The sequence below is a fragment of the Silurus aristotelis genome, assembly GCF_946808225.1.
Source record: "Silurus aristotelis genome assembly, chromosome: 21".
Taxonomy (NCBI): domain Eukaryota; kingdom Metazoa; phylum Chordata; class Actinopteri; order Siluriformes; family Siluridae; genus Silurus; species Silurus aristotelis.
The window spans coordinates 16,117,456-16,135,275 of NC_139594.1; the positions used below are offsets into that span (position 1 = coordinate 16,117,456).

At 39.5% G+C, this 17,820-nt stretch overlaps 1 protein-coding gene across 5 annotated transcripts in view; it reads right to left on the reverse strand.

The window, feature by feature from the left end:
- The window catches only part of vps50 (VPS50 subunit of EARP/GARPII complex), a 207,510-nt gene that overhangs the window by 123,808 nt on the left and 65,882 nt on the right, over window positions 1-17,820 (reverse strand). For all 5 annotated transcript variants that reach the window (XM_083523569.1, XM_083523567.1, XM_083523570.1 and 2 more), the window contains exons 12-13: window positions 16,537-16,677; window positions 3,697-3,832 (exon numbers count right to left, since the gene is read on the reverse strand). In XM_083523569.1, coding sequence (XP_083379695.1) covers window positions 3,697-3,832; window positions 16,537-16,677 — 277 coding nt within the window. The remainder of the gene's footprint in view (window positions 1-3,696; window positions 3,833-16,536; window positions 16,678-17,820) is intronic.

The window sequence follows — 17,820 nt, forward strand, 5'->3', positions numbered from 1 at the left end:
TAGTTTTAGATCAGAAGTGGGCGGGGCTTATACGGCCTATAATGCAGCGTTCAGCACAACATACTTTTTTTTTTTTTGCTGAAAACCCCCACTGTTTCCACATATTTACACACCAAGTACTCTAACATTCTAACATCATATTAAGGGGAGGTTCCATTGTGACAAACCTGTTTGATTTTCCTGCTACAGTAGTCTGGATCCCCTGGTTAAACAAAAAGTCGTAATTCTTCTGTTTTGGTTCTGGAGTATTATTCAAAAAAAAATATAAATCTAAAATGGTCCGTTTTTATATTGTCCTTCTAAAATGAAAAAGGCCCGTTATTTTTATTTTCTTCTAATACTCCAGAACCGAACCACTGAAAAAAAAAAGTTTTTCCCTTTTCTCCGCAGATGTGCGTTAAAAGAAAATCGAAGGGAAACTATGGAAGAGGGCTTGATTTGTTTTTGTCTACTTGCAGAACCTCATGGTTCTGGCTGATTCTTTCTCTCACATCTTCGACTTGCTTATATACATATACAATAAAAGAAAATTGCTTGTATAAGGTAGGCAACAACCTCTATAAGCCGTATGAGCTTGGCCCACTTCTGATCTGAAACATGAATTGTAAATTCTAATTCTAATTGTGCACATATATATATATATATATATATATATATATATATATATATATATATATATATATATATATATATATTACAATTTGAATTTACAATTCATGTATTACATAACTATAATATTAATGAACATATATTTATTTCCTTTAGCATATTTTCATGATATTTTCAAAGGTTTTGGCTATGAGCTGTTCATTCTGTGCAATAAAACTGAACTGAATAAATAATTCTGGTAAACATCTTTATATTCTCTTTGCTTTGTCTGAATGTAAATGATCTGTGTGTTGTGCTAGGATTTTTTTTTCTTACAGGTTGGATGGTTGCCAGATATTTACATGGTCATTTATGAACATTGGTGTGAACACTAATTGTAGCAAACCCTTACTTTTCTTAAGAACTTTGTACGATTTCAGAGCATTTTAGCGACATGAATTTCCTTTTCCATGTGTGCGTCACACTAACTAGTGGGGGCGGAGTTAAAGGACTATACCGCATGGGGGCGGAGTTAAAGGACTATACCTTATGGGGGCGGAGTTAAAGGACTATACCGTATGGGGCCGGAAGAGACCAAACAAAATGGAGCTCAAAAGAATAACCTTATTTACTATTTTCTTAGAGTTAGTTACACTAATTAGTACCACAGATTGCACCACAGCCAGTGTGAAATGTACCAAATGAAAACCTGCAAGACTCGATATGGAGTAGTCATATGACCCAGCTGTTAAACCTTACCTGCCAGGTAACTACAGATAGTTGAATTTCTTCTTAGAGGAGTTAATATAGCTTTGAGTAAGCACCAAATGAGGAACTCAGCTTGAAATATAAATGAAAAGAAACTGATTTGCAGTTATGTTCTCAGGCAAAGCATTTGTCCTCTATAAAAGGTGCAAGACGGCAGATCTGTTGGAGTTAATAACAATCAAGAGAAACATAGTGCTTTATTAATGCATACTGCTATCCATTCATTAGAGTGGCTCACAAGGGTGCTTTAGTTTGATTCAATGAATTCCCAATGTCAGACTTGACCAACTGCATACACCAATCTATTTCAGGTCTGTTCAATGACCTCGAACATCAAAGCCAGAAGAAGGTGTTGGTGCTCCAAAACATAGTACACAAGCATGCCAATGAACATCCCCAGCAATTACCTACCTGGGCTCCCTCACTCTGGTCACCCTACACTTCCTTTATAAAAGAAGCAATACCTTCTACAGTAAAAAAAAAAAAAAAAAAAGGCTAACACCTATTAATCCATCAGCTGCAAGGGTAGTGGGTGAAACTCTATCGCCTTCTGATCACTTTGATTTAGGATCAACGATAAAGTAGCCGGCAGCTGAGGTACAGATCGCCCTGCAGCTTTATTTCTTTTTCAAAGGACAAGAGAAGAACAAGGGCAGCTGTGCTGACAGAATTAAAAAACTGTAAACGGCTGCATTTCAATGAAACACGCCAGATTTGTGCAAGAGTCCACTTTGCCGTTGGCATGGCCAGGATAAAATCACTTAAACAGCTATTAAACTCTCGCGTTGGAACGTCACGGAAATAGGCTCGAGGTTAGAATTCGTGCAAACATGGCAACGTTGTATTTTGCTTTTGGCAAAATAGTACTCAACCAAAAACATTTCATTAAAGAAAACACGATTTAGTTATAATTCAATAATACAGTTTCGATATTATTTAGAAGCAAAGACAAGGAATAAATCTAATTAAACAATTGCAAAACCGCCTTTTATTGAGACAGCGGTAAAGTATGACATCATCTAGAGTTCAACTTCTCAGCAGATCCGCTGAACTCCTCCATTTCAAACATTATAAACACTTCCTTGCTGAAGAAATCAGCGAGTTATAAATCTACCAAGCGACATATTCAGTGTTCCTACTTTAAATTAAGTGAATCCAATGCAACATTACAACAACTGCTCTGTCAGGTGTGGCTTAACCCTGGATACGAGGCATGCTTAACCTTACTGCGTCATTAAAAATAGGGCGGAGCCAAACTATACCTCCCCATCCTGACCTCCTGCTTCAGAGGAAATAAGTCCACACATAGAAAGAACTTCAGATGAACTTTTAATGCTAGTAGTGAAAACTATGAGCACAGGGTTTTTCTAATCTTGCAGATAAACATCAGGACTTTTTTCTGTTCTGGCACAAGGTAGTAGAATGAACTTCCCCTAGAAGTCCAAAGAGCTGAGACACTGGCTATCTTCAAACGACGGGTAAAGACCTTCGTCTGCCTGTAACACAAGCTTATTTTCCCTGTTTGTTTTTTTGTCTTTCTGCATTAAATAAAAAAGTATGCTATAATTCCTCCCAAAAGAATCTTGGGCTGATGGTATTATAAATTTGCAACCTATTGAACCAGTTTTGATGAAGCCATTAATAGAGAGCCCTTTTATATGTCGCGGCGGTATGAAAAAGTTTCAAGACTTGTTTTGTAACGCGCCATTTCCTCAAAACAGTTCTGGTTTCTGAACCCACCCTACTAGCCATATTTGGCTCCTGCAGACTTTGCCCTCTTCCCAAAGATTAAGCCTGAATAGCAGAAGGTGCTTGGCATGCTTTGAAAAGAGGACTTCCAGGACATATTTCAGAAGTGACAGGAACTTTACTATACTAACTGGGGTGGTGGTAGCTTAGTGGTTAAAGTGTTCAGATGCTTGTGAGTTCAAATCTCATCACCACTAAGCTTCCACTGGCTGGCCCTTGAACAAAGCCCTTAACTCTCAATTGTTTTTTTTGTATGAATGAGATAAATGTAAGTCGCTCTGGATAAGGGCGTCTGCCAAAAGCCATAAATGTGAAGTTGGAAATTTAGTCGAATATTTAAAAGCCAAAAATGTAAATGCACAAAAAAAAAAAATGCCTGGGGTTTTCGGTCAAAAATCCCATGTGTTTTTACTAAATAGAACTGCAAACCCCATTAGGATTGACAACTCCCATTTTTATTTATTTAAAGAAATTTCTTTCTTCCAGTAAATACAGCTCATTTGTCTGCATGTCATATTACATGTCATAAAGTAAAAAAACGCTTAGAAAACTTGCACAAGAGGGAGGCAAAATAAGGTATGAAAAAGTTACCTGTGTCAGCATCCTTCACCTCTTCTTTGTTATGCTCCTCATGCCATTGCATGGTTCGGTAGTAACTGAGCATCACCTCCCACAATGCTTTGCACAGGTCAGTCAGGCAGGGGATGTAGCTGTCTGGAGTGATGTGCTGGTGAGAGAGAACGCAGAGCATCAAGCAGATTCAAACAGCTGCCAGCCACTTCAACTCTTCGGGGGAATTTCCCTAATGCACAACTCACTGACAGACACACGGATAACAAAAGGCCAGAAAACATGCAGCAGCATTCTTGCCATTTTATTACATATATAACTATCAAGCAGTCAACTTTTTCCCTTTTTTCTGTCCCGTATACACTCAAGTGTACCTAATAAACTCCTACCTCCGTGTTAGAAGACGTACAACTGCAACGGAGGTCATTATTTTCCGGATGCTTGCTCGAATCATCTACAGAACCTTGCTTGAAGGTCAAAGGACACATGCTCATTTGGGAATTGTTTGTTTTTTTTACACTTCTGGAGCTGGGAGGTTTTCAAATAAATGTGCACTGTTCTCTCTGCAAGCTCATTTCACAGCTCCTTGCATTCTCTATTGAAAATATCATGTAGGACATGACTGGTGAAGAGGTCCATACATTGTTAACATGGAAAACAAAAAAACAAAAAAAACCCCACAACATTTTTTTCACGGAATGGACATAATGACTCCAGTTCTATAATAAATAAAAGATCATACAGATTGAACTTATCTTTACCTGCAAAATCTTTTCTAAGTAGCTGAGTGTATAAGCAGACTAGTCCATATTATAGTGTAGTCAAAGATTTACTGTTGCTCATGTGACCTAATGATGTGTTGATATGTGTACATCTAAATATTAGGACACTCAATGGATTTAGGACTTACATCATAGGACATTACATTACACAAAACAAGCAGTGTCGGACCAAGTGGAACACAAAGCACTCAATATACACTCACTTTAAAAGAAAATTGTTTACATTTAGCTACCGTAGGTAATCAGCCAATCAAGTGGCAGCAATGAAATGTATAAAACAGGGCTTTCGATCGATTACAATATTGAATATTGAAATAATGATTTAACTCATGAGTGATCGTAATTTAATCGCCCATTTTCATCTGTTCTAAATGTACCTTTAATTATTATGGCAGACGGAAAATTTATTTTAGTACACATGCACGATGTCTGAGCATCAGCAAAATCTGAGAGTAATAAAATAAATCATATTCAAATATAAGAAAAGAAAAAGAGCTTCAGTAAACATGGAATAAAAATGTGCCTCACATTTTAGCAGCCAACAAGTTTCTGTGATTTGGATAAAATCATCTTAAACTAGTACTTAATAGGCTCAAAATTCAAAACATTTGATTTTGGAAAAAAAACGCTGCCGTACTCCCACCCGGAAAGTCCAATCTGCTGTCTGGGCGGCCCGACATGGAGTTTGTTATGTCTCGAACCACAACATGGCCGACTCATCTATACACACATTTCTCAGCCCAAATGACAGCTACATGCAGGGCTTTCATCCAGGTCTTTTTTTATTCTTCCTCCAATTAAGGCAGTGTATATGGAAAAGCTTGGTTGAATTACAGTCTCAGGCTGGGTTTTTAAGAACAGAAATGGCACAGAGCAATATGGCCTCCAGCTGTGGAAAAACTAACATCCACAAAGCTAAAAATGAATCACACAGATGAGAACACGGCTCTTTTTTTTTTTGCCTTGCAAATTCGACCTGATCTGCTCATATTCTGCAATATTTTAGACCCTAGTGACAAATCCCAGTTTCTTGCTTCCAATCTGTTTTATTGAGAAAACTGTGAGGAAGTGCACAAAATGTAGCGCAGGAACATTTTCGATCGGATCGCCAGCTAAAACACACCGCTGATGCCAGCAACTATAAAAACGGTCCGTGAGATTAATTGAGCACTTTATCTGTTTGTTCTTTTTTGATGTACTATCAAAGTAATCTTGTTCAATCTGGAAAAAAAAACCCCGATGAAACCATCATTCAATTTAAGATGAATGTGATCTACGATTACACACCCAAAGTCTGAGTGGATGAAATAAATCGGATTAAGTCTGACCTGTACATAGTGACTGCTTGCGTTGGGAATATATTATCACCTGTGAACATTTTCACAGCTGCAGATACACAAGCTTGCATGAATCAACCGTGCAGATTCCAGCTAATGCAGAAAGCTATAACTTAACATTAAAAGGATGACAGGAGCAAAAGACAATAACATTCACACCAGCCAAAACATTGCTATTTTTAAGTTGTTTGGTATGTCGGGGTAGTGTCCTTTGTTTACATCTAATCTCCTTGCTTTGTCTAGTAGCCAAGAAGTGTTTCATGGAGTCTGGGAGGTTACACTGGCATTGATTCTACGATTACAGGGCAGGAAGTAGAGTTTGGCAAGACTGAGGAGAAATGGAAAGGATCCATGCGAACCGCACGATCAATCTCTCAGCTTTGCCAGTCGACTCATTGCTCATGGAGGACCATTAGGTGTTTTGTGTTAGGAAATTAAGATTTAGAGGTCCAAGGTTGTAGATCTGATCTTAGAACCCTCGTCTAATTGGGACTGCTAAATTTTGTCAGGTGTTGAAAGACACAGTTGTTGTATTGGTGTGGATTCTAAGAGTTCTCTAGAAAGAACTGGGCATCTTACTGACCAGGTGCGTTCCTATTTTAAGCTGATTCACTCATTTAAATGCTTTAACGGGCAAAAGAAAGAGAGAAAAAAATAAAAATTTTGCTACCATCAGCATCAGCGGAATTGCAGTGCCAGCAGACCAATGCGCAGGTCTCCTCAATCAAAGCCAACTCTCTACAAAGTAACCTTAATGCATTTCCACTGCAGCCCTGAGGAAAGATTCAGCAGGGAGAAAATCTGCTCTAGGTTTCAATAATTCCCAGCCCACTTGAGACATAAAAAAAGATTAAGAATGATACCTGAACTGCATGGGGTAGTCATACATTCAAGGATCTTTGGGCCCCTTGTGTCAGGTGAACAAATTAGTTGTGGACCGCCAAGACAAATAGCCATTCACATCTAATCCGCGTCTCAAATGCCGGTGACCACTTGTGGTGCTGGATACACAAAGGAACACTAGTCCTTACTTAGCAAAAGTAGGAAATACCACAAACAGCAGGGCTGGTGAGTGGGTGTAAAGCAGTAGAACAAAAGGACGAAGGTATGAGGCGCCTCATTTCTTCCCCCCGCACTCTTCCGTAGAATGAAACAGTGGCAGCTCAGCTGTAAAAGCATTGGACAAAAGTCGTAAGTTCAAAACACTGCAATGCAAAACCGCCACTGTTTTGCTCCGGAGCCAAACCCTTAAACCTCATTCTGCTCAATTTCCTGTACTTCGCTAAAGTTACTTTGGACAAAACCAACCAAATGAAAAAAGAAAAAAATTTACATTTATATACAATACAATCAGCCACCACAAAAAATAAATCCACCTGCCCAATATTGTGTAGCTCCCCCTTTAAAAAGAAAGGGGGAAAAAAGCTGTCCTTTGAGGCTGTCCTTTCAATGCATGGATCCAGAAGAACTTTAAAGATCCACTGTGGGATCTGGCAGCAAGATGTAAGCAAGTTAAAAAGTGGGGCCTCTTGTTTGTCCATCGCATCTCACAAACGCCCAATCGAATGAACTTAGAGGCCAAGTCACCATCAATTCTTAGTCATGTTTTCCACCCGTAAACAATTTTTTGCTTTGTACAGTAGCAGCGAGCGTATTGCTGCAGAAAGGATATCTTTCTCTAGCTTCAAAAGGTTGGTGACCCCTGGTATAAATGGTATGAGGTAAAAACTCCTTGACAGGTGCGAGTGTGTTGATCAGTGTTATTCACTTAAGCCTGTATATTTAGCTACTCATAACACTATACTAGTACAATGTTCTATAGCAGGGGGTCACCAACCTTTTGAAACTGCAAGCTTCTTCTGGGGTACCGATTAAACTGAAGGGCTACCAGTTTAATACAAACAAGTTGAAATAACATACAAGTTCTGAAATATCAAAATTTGCTTAACTTACCTTTAATTATATGTTATTAATAATAATTATTGATATTTATCTATATCTACTCTTCTATATTTAAATACTGTCATTTTCAAATTCACACCAATGCAAGTGTTAGATGCAGCTCACTGGTAAGTGGCGCTATGGTGAGCTATTTTTTTTTTTTAGAAAAGGCCATGTTGGTGACCCTTGTTCTATAGTGTCATTCAATTTTCTCAGTAATGCAAAATTTACATTATTCAAGCAACTAGCATAATATAGAGTGTTTTTTCGTAGATTTAAAACCATGCGGTTCTGAATAAAGGGTTCGGCTAAATGCTGTGATTCGAAATACCACCTAAATCTGTGCTCCACACTGCATGTTAACTGCAGAATGATTCTTTAGCATGCACCTGAACTCGTGTGTATAAGAAAGATTGACAGCCCCATGTAGCTCCACATCAACTAAATTGCTTGATGAGCTCCTCTAACCTTCAGACGTGTCCTTTGCCATGATTCACTGAGGAACAGCGCACTAATCAACACATCACAATCATGTACACCGCCTGATTCTTAGAAACGTGATCGTGCAATTAATGTTTTTTTTTAAAAAAGCCCTGACCTTGAGCTTCAATTCGAATCCGGTGACCTCTTAAAGCTCGAAACGTTCGAAACATACATGTACCCATACGGTCCTGTGTCCCTATAGGAATTCTTTATAAAGATCTAATCAGGGCTATACAGAAGGGTGACGGTGAGTGGAAGCATTAAGTCTCTTTTACATGGCACCTCTGATTCATGCTAAATCTTAACGATGCAGCTCGTGTTCTCGCTTATCAGTAGACGTCAATGCGGCCCCATTGCTGAGCTAACGCACAGAATTAATCAAATGTTCTCTTGCCTGGCGAGGCAGATATTTCCCAGCAAACCACGTATCGCTCTGTGAGTAGCGTTCATATCAGTGGTAGGACAGGAGCATCCGAGACATGTCATCCGAGCAGCAATCAGCTCAGAGTTATAAATAAGTTCCAATCAAGCTTTCCACTGTGGTGGAGGAAAGTCTGAATAATGATACCAACAAAGGCATTTTTATATTTATTGCTATTGAAATCAAAACATTTACTTATGCATATTTATATGGTTGGTGGGTGAATCTACAGAAAATTTGGCTACGCTAATTAAGTAGAATTCGACCAAAAGTGGATTTTCCCAATACCGATAGCTGGGTTGGATCGTACTTGCCCGATAATCGATTTACCAACCGAGTTTTTAAAATGGATCCTGGATAAAAAACAAACAAACAAACAATTCAGTTTGTTTACTCGAGTTATGTGTACTTCTGTGTTCAGTTTGTACACAGAAGTACACATAACTCGAAACAAACAACACAAAAGGCACATGTGCAACATTCAGTGCAAGAGAAAAAAAAGGATATAATAATATAAATTATAAATAATAAATAGGGCGCTTTCCATGCAGCGCGCAGTCTCGCGTGTATAAACAAACAGCGCTCTCGTGATGACAGCGGACCGGAAGCCTGAAAAACTATCGGTATGGATCTTTGTCAATAGACGATAGTTCTAGCAATCCACTATCAGTGATTCGACCTCCATTAATAACTGATGGAAATTTTATTTTGAAAGCCAACCTTTATTATTACCGTAATTTCCGGACTATTAAGCGCACCCATATATAAGCTGCACCCACTGAATTTGACAACGATTTTTATTTTTAACATAAATAAGCCGCACCTGTCTATAAGCCGCACTTACACACACATACACTGAAACTAATGAACTTTAATGAAAGACAGTGTCTGTTACATGGCTTGTATCTAAACAGCAGCCTACCAAGAAAGTCATTGTTCACTGTCTTCCTCCTTCCTTTCACAACAATTTCTCAACAAGTTTCTTTTGGCATCATCGTGCGTTTTAAAATCACCATCGGTGAAGCTTTTCTCCCGATGCCGTGCAGCTCAGAACACAGGTGAAGTGTGTTTTTTCATGCCCGGTTGTTTTCAGCGTGACGAATGATTTGCATTTCCTGTAGACAGTCCGAGTGAGCGGCAGGTCAAACGTCAGAGGAACATCATCCATATTTATGATGTGGTGCGGCCCGATTCAGTGGGAGCGCATCTGATTTAATATAAAGAGTCTCATTGGTTCACCTGAACCCATTCAGCAATTTCATTGGTCTAATGTTATGAAATGAATGGGGCTCAGTTTTTTGGTTTGAAGCTTGTGAAACAGGGAAAAACCCCGGAAAAATGCATAAATTAGCCGCTTAATTGTTTAAGCAGCGGGGTTCAAAGCGTGGGAAAAAAGTAGCGGCTTATAGTCCCGAAAATACGGTATATTTATTATACAGATATGATATGAGTAAAAAATATTTAAAATAACATTTTCTAAATCTGTCTCTGCTATTGTTCAGAGGGCCGTTCCAAATGTGGGGGCGAGACCTATTCGGCCAGTGGGCCATAGTTTGGGGTCCGCTGATCAAAATATGTTCAGTTTGTTCACATGACTTCGGCAGGTTGACTTTTTTTTTTTTAGAGCTCCTGTTTGTCTCGTGTGTCAGTTTTCATATATCGATCTAAGGTTTTGCCTTCAGGATTATTCAAACTGGATTAGTTTTACAATCTGGAGCACTATAAAGATCTCTGGGATTTTTTTGTATCCCTTGAAATGTGTTATGCCAGTAATTCTTTGTCGATTGTGCAGGCACACATCTGGAAAAGTTATTTTAGGATTTTATCTTCTGTAAAACGATCAGTGAGAATAACCTGAGGTGACGGACTCCCAGTACATCCTGTAGGAAAAGAGCTTTCCTACTTTTCTTACCCACTTAAGAAACCACAGGTCTGTTGAATGACTCTCAAATGAATACACACGTTGGCTCAGAATAAAACGACAAAACTATTAAATGAAGACATTTTAAAATATCTTGTCGGAGAAACAATGCTTCTGGGAACTTTAGGTATATACACACACAAACACACACTGTCCACTTTATTAGGAACATCTGTCAACCGGCACATTTAGGCAGTTATCTAATCTCTAGCACTATCACAATGCAGAGACAGGTCAAGAGCTTCGGGTAATATTTACATCAAACACCAGAAAGAAGACATGTTCTCCTGTGACTTTTATCCTGAAATGGTTATTGTTACCAGATGGGCCGGTTTGAGCATTTCTAAATCTTCAGTGAGAAAAAATGTGATCTCTGTGACTCTTACTTTAGCATAGTGGGTTGGTTTGAACATAGAAATTGCTGCTATACTGTGATTTACACACATTACATTACACCGACATTACAAAAAACATCCTACGTGTGGAGAATCTGCAGGCGAATAAGAAAATAAGGTTCGAGAGAAATGAAAAAGTGGTTTCAAGCTGCCAAGAAAGCTAAGGTAACTCAAATAACAGTGCTTTATAACGGTTGTGCATGTTGAGATGCTTCACCCAAGTTCGCCCAAACAGCTGATAATTAGAGGGGAAAAAACATACCTGGTCTTTTTTCTGTCCACATTTGATTCAGTGCTCATGATAGCCTCGGATTCTTGTTCTTGTTTAACAGGATCCCAATCACCTCAAGGTTTATATTAGGGATAGTAAGCTTTGCGTCAGTGCATCGGCATAATATCTACCGCTGTGATGCGTTGTTTTAAAAACGTGTGCATCAGATACACGTTGGCATTTGTATGCATAGTTTTGAACACATTTGCATCATTTTTATTAGATGCGCTCTACTTTTATTATTTACAAAGCGACCAATAATTTGTGACCGATATTTGATGTGTAGATCGATTTCTCGTCGCTTCACCGTTTTTCGAGCGTGTTCTCTCAGCACCGCTGCTGCTACGTGAATATGACAACACTACAGAGACCGAGGCGTGTCCTGAGAGTCACATAAAATACTGATTAACATGGCAGAGGTAGAGCTGCATCTTCCTGGAGACACAACAGAAAAAGAGCGTCTACAAAAGCGTGTTTGTGAAAGGGGTCATGTGTTAGAAGTCAGAAGGCACTTTAGTAAATTGATGATTTGCTGTCTGTTTGAGCCAAAGAAATAAAAGTGAACTCTCTGTACCATATTGAATTGCATACCATCATATTTTTCCATCGAATCGCAGTGTATTGAATCGAATCGCACTGCATCGGGATGCGAATCGCAGCGGATTTAGTTATGGAGATGCGCAGTTTATGGAGATGTAGTTTATAGTGTTTCGTATTCTGAGATGCGTTTTCTTCTCACCACAGTAAGAAGCACTTATTTGAGCTACTACAGTCTGGTGATTTTTCTCAGATTTGACCCCACAAACATCTAAAGATGTACCACTTAATGTAGAGTGGACTTCTTTGAACATTCTTTGAATCCTAAGTTCCTCAGGAGCTCCTGGTACCACAACATCAACTGACTATAAGACTGTGGAATGGACGTTACTCATAATCACACACTCCGGTGTTCATGTTAGTTCTCACTCTGCTATGTTCTGTATTGTTTAAAGAGTTACAATCACACACTTGATATCACCCAAATGAGGATGTGTTCCCCTTTTGAGTCTGGTTCCTCTCAGGGTTTCTTCCTCATAACCTCTAAGGTAGTTCTTTTTTTGGCCACAGTCGCCCCAGGCTGGTCATCAGGGATTAATACACATCATTCACTTATATTCTAATTTATTGTTTTATAATTCTTAATGTCCATTGTGAAAATAGAAATAAACTTAAAATCTCTCATTAGTCTGCCAAGACTCTACACAGGATGTTTTTTTGTTTTTCGCGCCACTCTGTATAAACTCTAGCAACTGTTGTGTGTGGAAAAAAGGAGATTTCTTAGCAGTTTCTAAAATATTAGACCAGCCCCTCTAGTTTCAAGTAAATACCACAGTAAGTACCACAGTAAAAGTCACATTAGGTGTGTTTACATGGAGCATGTAATCGGTTTAAAAGAATCCGAAAGAAAAATGCTCCATATAAACACCTTATATTTGTAATGGGTTTGAGAGGGGTGGGACAAACCTTTCTATAAACCGCACAAAATATAAATTCTGCCATGTAAACATGTTAACCAATTACTGCCGTTGATAAGAGCCATTGGCTTGAGACACGGGTCCTCAAATCTGCGATTTCGAAAGTCTCCTGTTCACCTGGAATCCGTATCGGATCTTGTATCGGCTCATTCCCTTGCAGAAATTGTAGCCAAACTTTTGTCACTTTTTTCTAGATATTAATTTGCCACAACATGGTTTTTCCACACAGGTTCCGCGTCTGTGTAAAACAACCGCGACACGCATAATCAGGGGATGAGGGCGTCTACCAAAATGCCATGAATGTAAACATGAATATTCCCTGAATCTCTTGACTTCTATTAGCAGGATTTCTGCGTCTCGTGCTGCTACATGACTGGCTGACTGGCATCAAGTGGTAATAATAAAGTTCGAAACAAGGGGTTGAAAATGAAAATAAGGTGTATTGTAGTACGCCCAGGCTTATTAGCATAATCATAACCTCCCCTTCCTCCGCTTCGATCTCAGTGATTTATGCACCGATTGCCTCATTGCCCCCTCATAGCACGTAATCGCTACACAAACGGTAATAGCGCATGATCATGGATGGAAATTTGATCCCGTTCAAACTGCACGCTCGCGTCTGCTTCTTTCTTTTCCAAATTATTTTTACAGAACGTGTAACGTCGATCTCCTCCAGCGGAACATGGTAGGGAACATGCGAGACTTCGCTCAATAAGCGTGATGACTCGGACTCATGGCTAAATCATTAAATCAACCACCACTAATTGTCTCCAGATAACCTTTATTGGCTTGATACAGACACGCTCTAAGTCTATATTAGTTTGTGTGACAGTGTCTGGGTTGCCTGGTGGGGAAAAAAGCACCAAGAAGCGGGAACAAATGCAATTTTTCAGCAGGTTTTTTTTTTTTTTTTTTAAGGAAAAATTATGATTCTATTTGTTTGTGGCATCGAAATTACTGTTTGTGACTGTATGAGAGATCTTAACATAGTCAAATCTGTATGAACACTGGTAATGGGAGAAAAAGAAAAGAAATAAATAAAAAGGTGATGATACAGTGCCTCTCGAGCACAGATGTTTAGGGGTCTTGCTCAGGAGCCCCAGAAGTGGCAGCTTGGCGATAATGGGGCTTGAACCCAGTACCTTTCAATCAGTGAGACAAAGGCTTTAAAATAGCACTTCCCCGTTGCATTTAATTCATATATTATGTCAATGGCAATGATTTTTCGATATAAAGTTATATTTTTGGTAAATCTTTTTGATTGATTGGTTTCACTTAAAAGGCAAAACCGTAAAACTATTTAAATTAATTTTAGTTATCAGGTGTTATGAGCCAGTTTATGGCCTGTTAAAAAAGAAAAGAAAAAGAGGGAATAAAAGGGATTCATAAATGTGATGTAAAATGCTCCGTAAAAAGCTTCTATTCCCGATTAAAAGCCTTCATGCGTCCTTCAATTCCACGGAGCCGAAACCTGACGCGGCTTGGCGTGCCATTCGAACGGACAAAGCGACTTCTACAGCCGATCTGCTTTACAGCTCATCTCTGAGTGATTAAATCATCATCGGGGAAAAAATAATCAATATCAGACCAGCCTACTGAGGGTGAGCTTTCAATTACAACATTGTGAATGACTAAAGAGTATCTGAGGCGAAGCAGTGGCTGTGTGGAATACAGAGTACACTGAGCAGATGTTTGCCTCAGATCACAGGCTGAGGAAAGAACGCAGGAGGGGGGAGTCGGCTAAATGAAATATGAGCAAACATGACCCATATTACAAACACACACACACACGCACACACGCACACACGCAGAGCTGTAATTGTAATGTTAAGCCTCTCTGTAGTTACTTACTACAGAATTGCAACTTTATCACACATTACATATAACTGTGTTGCATTATGGAATACGTGTGATGATATAACAAATTTAATGCCTTTTACTCATTATACAAACTGACAGTAAGAAGGAAAGAAAGAAAGACAGACATACAGACAGACAGACAGACAGACAGACAGACAGACAGAAAAGTCTGAACAATACTACTCCAGACAGAAAAACATAAAACGTAAAGACAGGAAAAAGTAAGGAAGGGAAAGAAAGAAAGAAAGAAAGAAAGAAAGAAAGAAAGAAAGAAAGAAAGAAAGAAAGAAAGAAAGAAAGAAAGAAAGAAAGAAAGAAAGAAAGAAAGAAAAAAAAAAGACAGACAGACAGACAGACAGACAGACAGACAGACAGACAGACAGACAGACAGACAGACAGACAGACAGAGAAAGAAAGGCAGACAGACAGACAGACAGACAAAGAAAGAAAGAAAGAAAGAAAGAAAGAAAGAAAAAAAGAAAGAAAGAAAGAAAGAAAGAAAGAAAGAAAGAAAGAAAGAAAGAAAAAAAAAGACAGACAGACAGACAGACAGACAGACAGACAGACAGACAGACAGACAGACAGACAGACAGACAGACAGACAGACAGACAGACAGACAAAGAAAGAAAGAAAGAAAGAAAGAAAGAAAGAAAGAAAGAAAGAAAGAAAGAAAGAAAGAAAGAAAGAAAGAAAGAAAGAAAGAAAGACAGACAGACAGAGAAAGAAAGACAGACAGACAGAGAAAGAAAGACAGACAGACAGAGAAAGAAAGAAAGACAGACAGACAGAGAAAGAAAGAAAGAAAGAAAGAAAGACAGAAAGACAGACAGACAGACAGACAGACAGACAGACAGACAGACAGACAGACAGACAGACAGACAGACAGACAGACAGACAGAGAAAGAAAGAAAGAAAGAAAGAAAGAAAGAAAGAAAGAAAGAAAGAAAGAAAGAAAGAAAGAAAGAAAGAAAGAAAGAAAGGAAAATAGACAGACAGAAAGAAAGACAGTCTGAACAAGACTACTCGAGACAAAAAAAAACAAAGCATAAAAAAAAGAAAAAGTCAGGAAGGGAAAAAAATTGCTGTCCGTGATGAAATCGTAGTGCTAATGCATGTAGTCAGAATAGCATTATTAGTCTCGAAACGTTTTGATGCCACCTTGTGTTTTATTTCACTTTCTTTCGTTGTATTGTAACTTTCATCTTCACCTTAATTTCACTGTGAGCAACTGCAACAAAACAATTTCCCTGTGGGATCAATAAAGTATTCTGATTCTGAAAAGACTCGTTATACATCGAAAGTGAGCTCGTAGAACACACTAACACACTGCTTCACGCAGCTCTAAATGTGAGAATCGATGCTTTCGCCGTTCCACGGTAGTCCTGATCACACCGATCACACGATGCTTTGGATCGATTAATCGCGCACGTCCTGCAAAAACAAAGCGATAAAAATGGACGGATCGAGATTGCGGCTCCTTTGATTGTGAATGCGGTGCTTCGTTTCAGGCCGATTGCAACCGAAGCTTTGAGAGCGAGGGGTAAGGAGCTAAGAGACGGAAAAAAAACCTATGATGTCCTTTTTAACCGCTCTATTCCTGTGCATTAACTCTGATTAATTGCTTTGTGACATGGCCATGAATGAGCCAGCATTTCTCGTCGCCTTCCACGGAGCGCCGGGCCGCCGTTCCCGTGTCTCTCCGTGCTCCAAAATGCAGACGGATGGGGCCTTGTGGTAAGCAGGAAAATCATTTCCTGCTTGTCTGAAGCACAAAAGTGGGGCGAGTTATTCATGAAGGCGCTTAACTACAGCTGAAGTCGTTTAGGAGATTACTTTCACCCGGAGCTCTGTGAAGCAAAGCGGCTAATCGAAAAAAAACAAAACTTTTTTTCAGGTGGGAGAGAGGAGTAGGAGGAAAGGGCTGGTGGTGCTTACCGTGCACAGATCCTTATACTGCATCTTCTGGAATTTAGTGTCAGCGTTGCCAGCGCACAGCTCCACGTATCCCAGCACCACCTGGAACACGGTATTGTGTATGGCCTGGGTGAAGTGCATGTGAAGCTGATCCATCGCCGTCTGAGAAGCAAGAGAAAGAGAAGAATAAATATCTGGGATATAAGCTGATACATGCTGATACACGTGCTAAATGCAGGAGGCTGTATATGTACATATACTTCATTAAACTACATGCTACAATATCATTTACACCTCACAACTTCACTGCGTAATTAAAAAAGGTGTGTTGATTTGCAAGTACAAATAGCCGACCTGATGACAGGTTTGTTATTTACGTTACGTCTCACCATCGTTACTCGGGCTGTTAGATGGCTGATTATAGCCTCTTCCTAATCAGCTTGATGAAGGGGAGCAGATTTTGGTTCATCTGTATTTAAATTAACTGGATGTTATTAAATGTAAAAATATACTACTTTCTTTTCGGCTTCTCCCGTTAGGGGTCGCCACAGCGGATCCTCCGCACGTTTGATTTGGCACATGTTTTACGCTGGATGCCCTTCCTAACGCAACCCTCCCCAATTTATCCGGGCTTGGGACCGGCACTAAGAGTGGCTGGGGATGGTTCCCTGACCGGGAATCGAACCCGGGTCGCAGCGGTGGGAGCGCTGCACCTTAACCACTAGACCACCAGGGGACCTTAAATGTAAAAATATATTGTACATTAATGACAAAATGAATAACAAAAGCAGAAAAAAAAAACATTAGCCACCTGTTAATATTGAGTGTATCATACTGTATATAAAAACTTTCTTTTCGGCTTCTCCCGTTAGGGGTCGCCACAGCGGATCCTCCGCACGTTTGATTTGGCACATGTTTTTATGCTGGATGCCCTTCCTAACGCAACCCTCCCCAATTTATCCGGGCTTGGGACCGGCACTAAGAGTGGCTGGGGATGGTTCCCTGACCGGGAATCGAACCCGGGTCGCAGCGCTGCATCTTAACCACTAGACTACCAGGGGTATATAGACTACCACTAGACTACCATACTGTATATACATTGTTAAAATATGCAATAAAATGTATTATGGACAGACGGACGAAAGGACGGACGGATAGATAAACTAGTAGATTGAATAGATGGATAAGATGAATAGATGGTTGAAGGGTTAGAGGGGATGGGTGACAGATTGCATGGATGGATGGATGGATGGATGGATGGATGGATGGGTAGTTTGGTGGATGGAACAATAACTAGATGAGTGG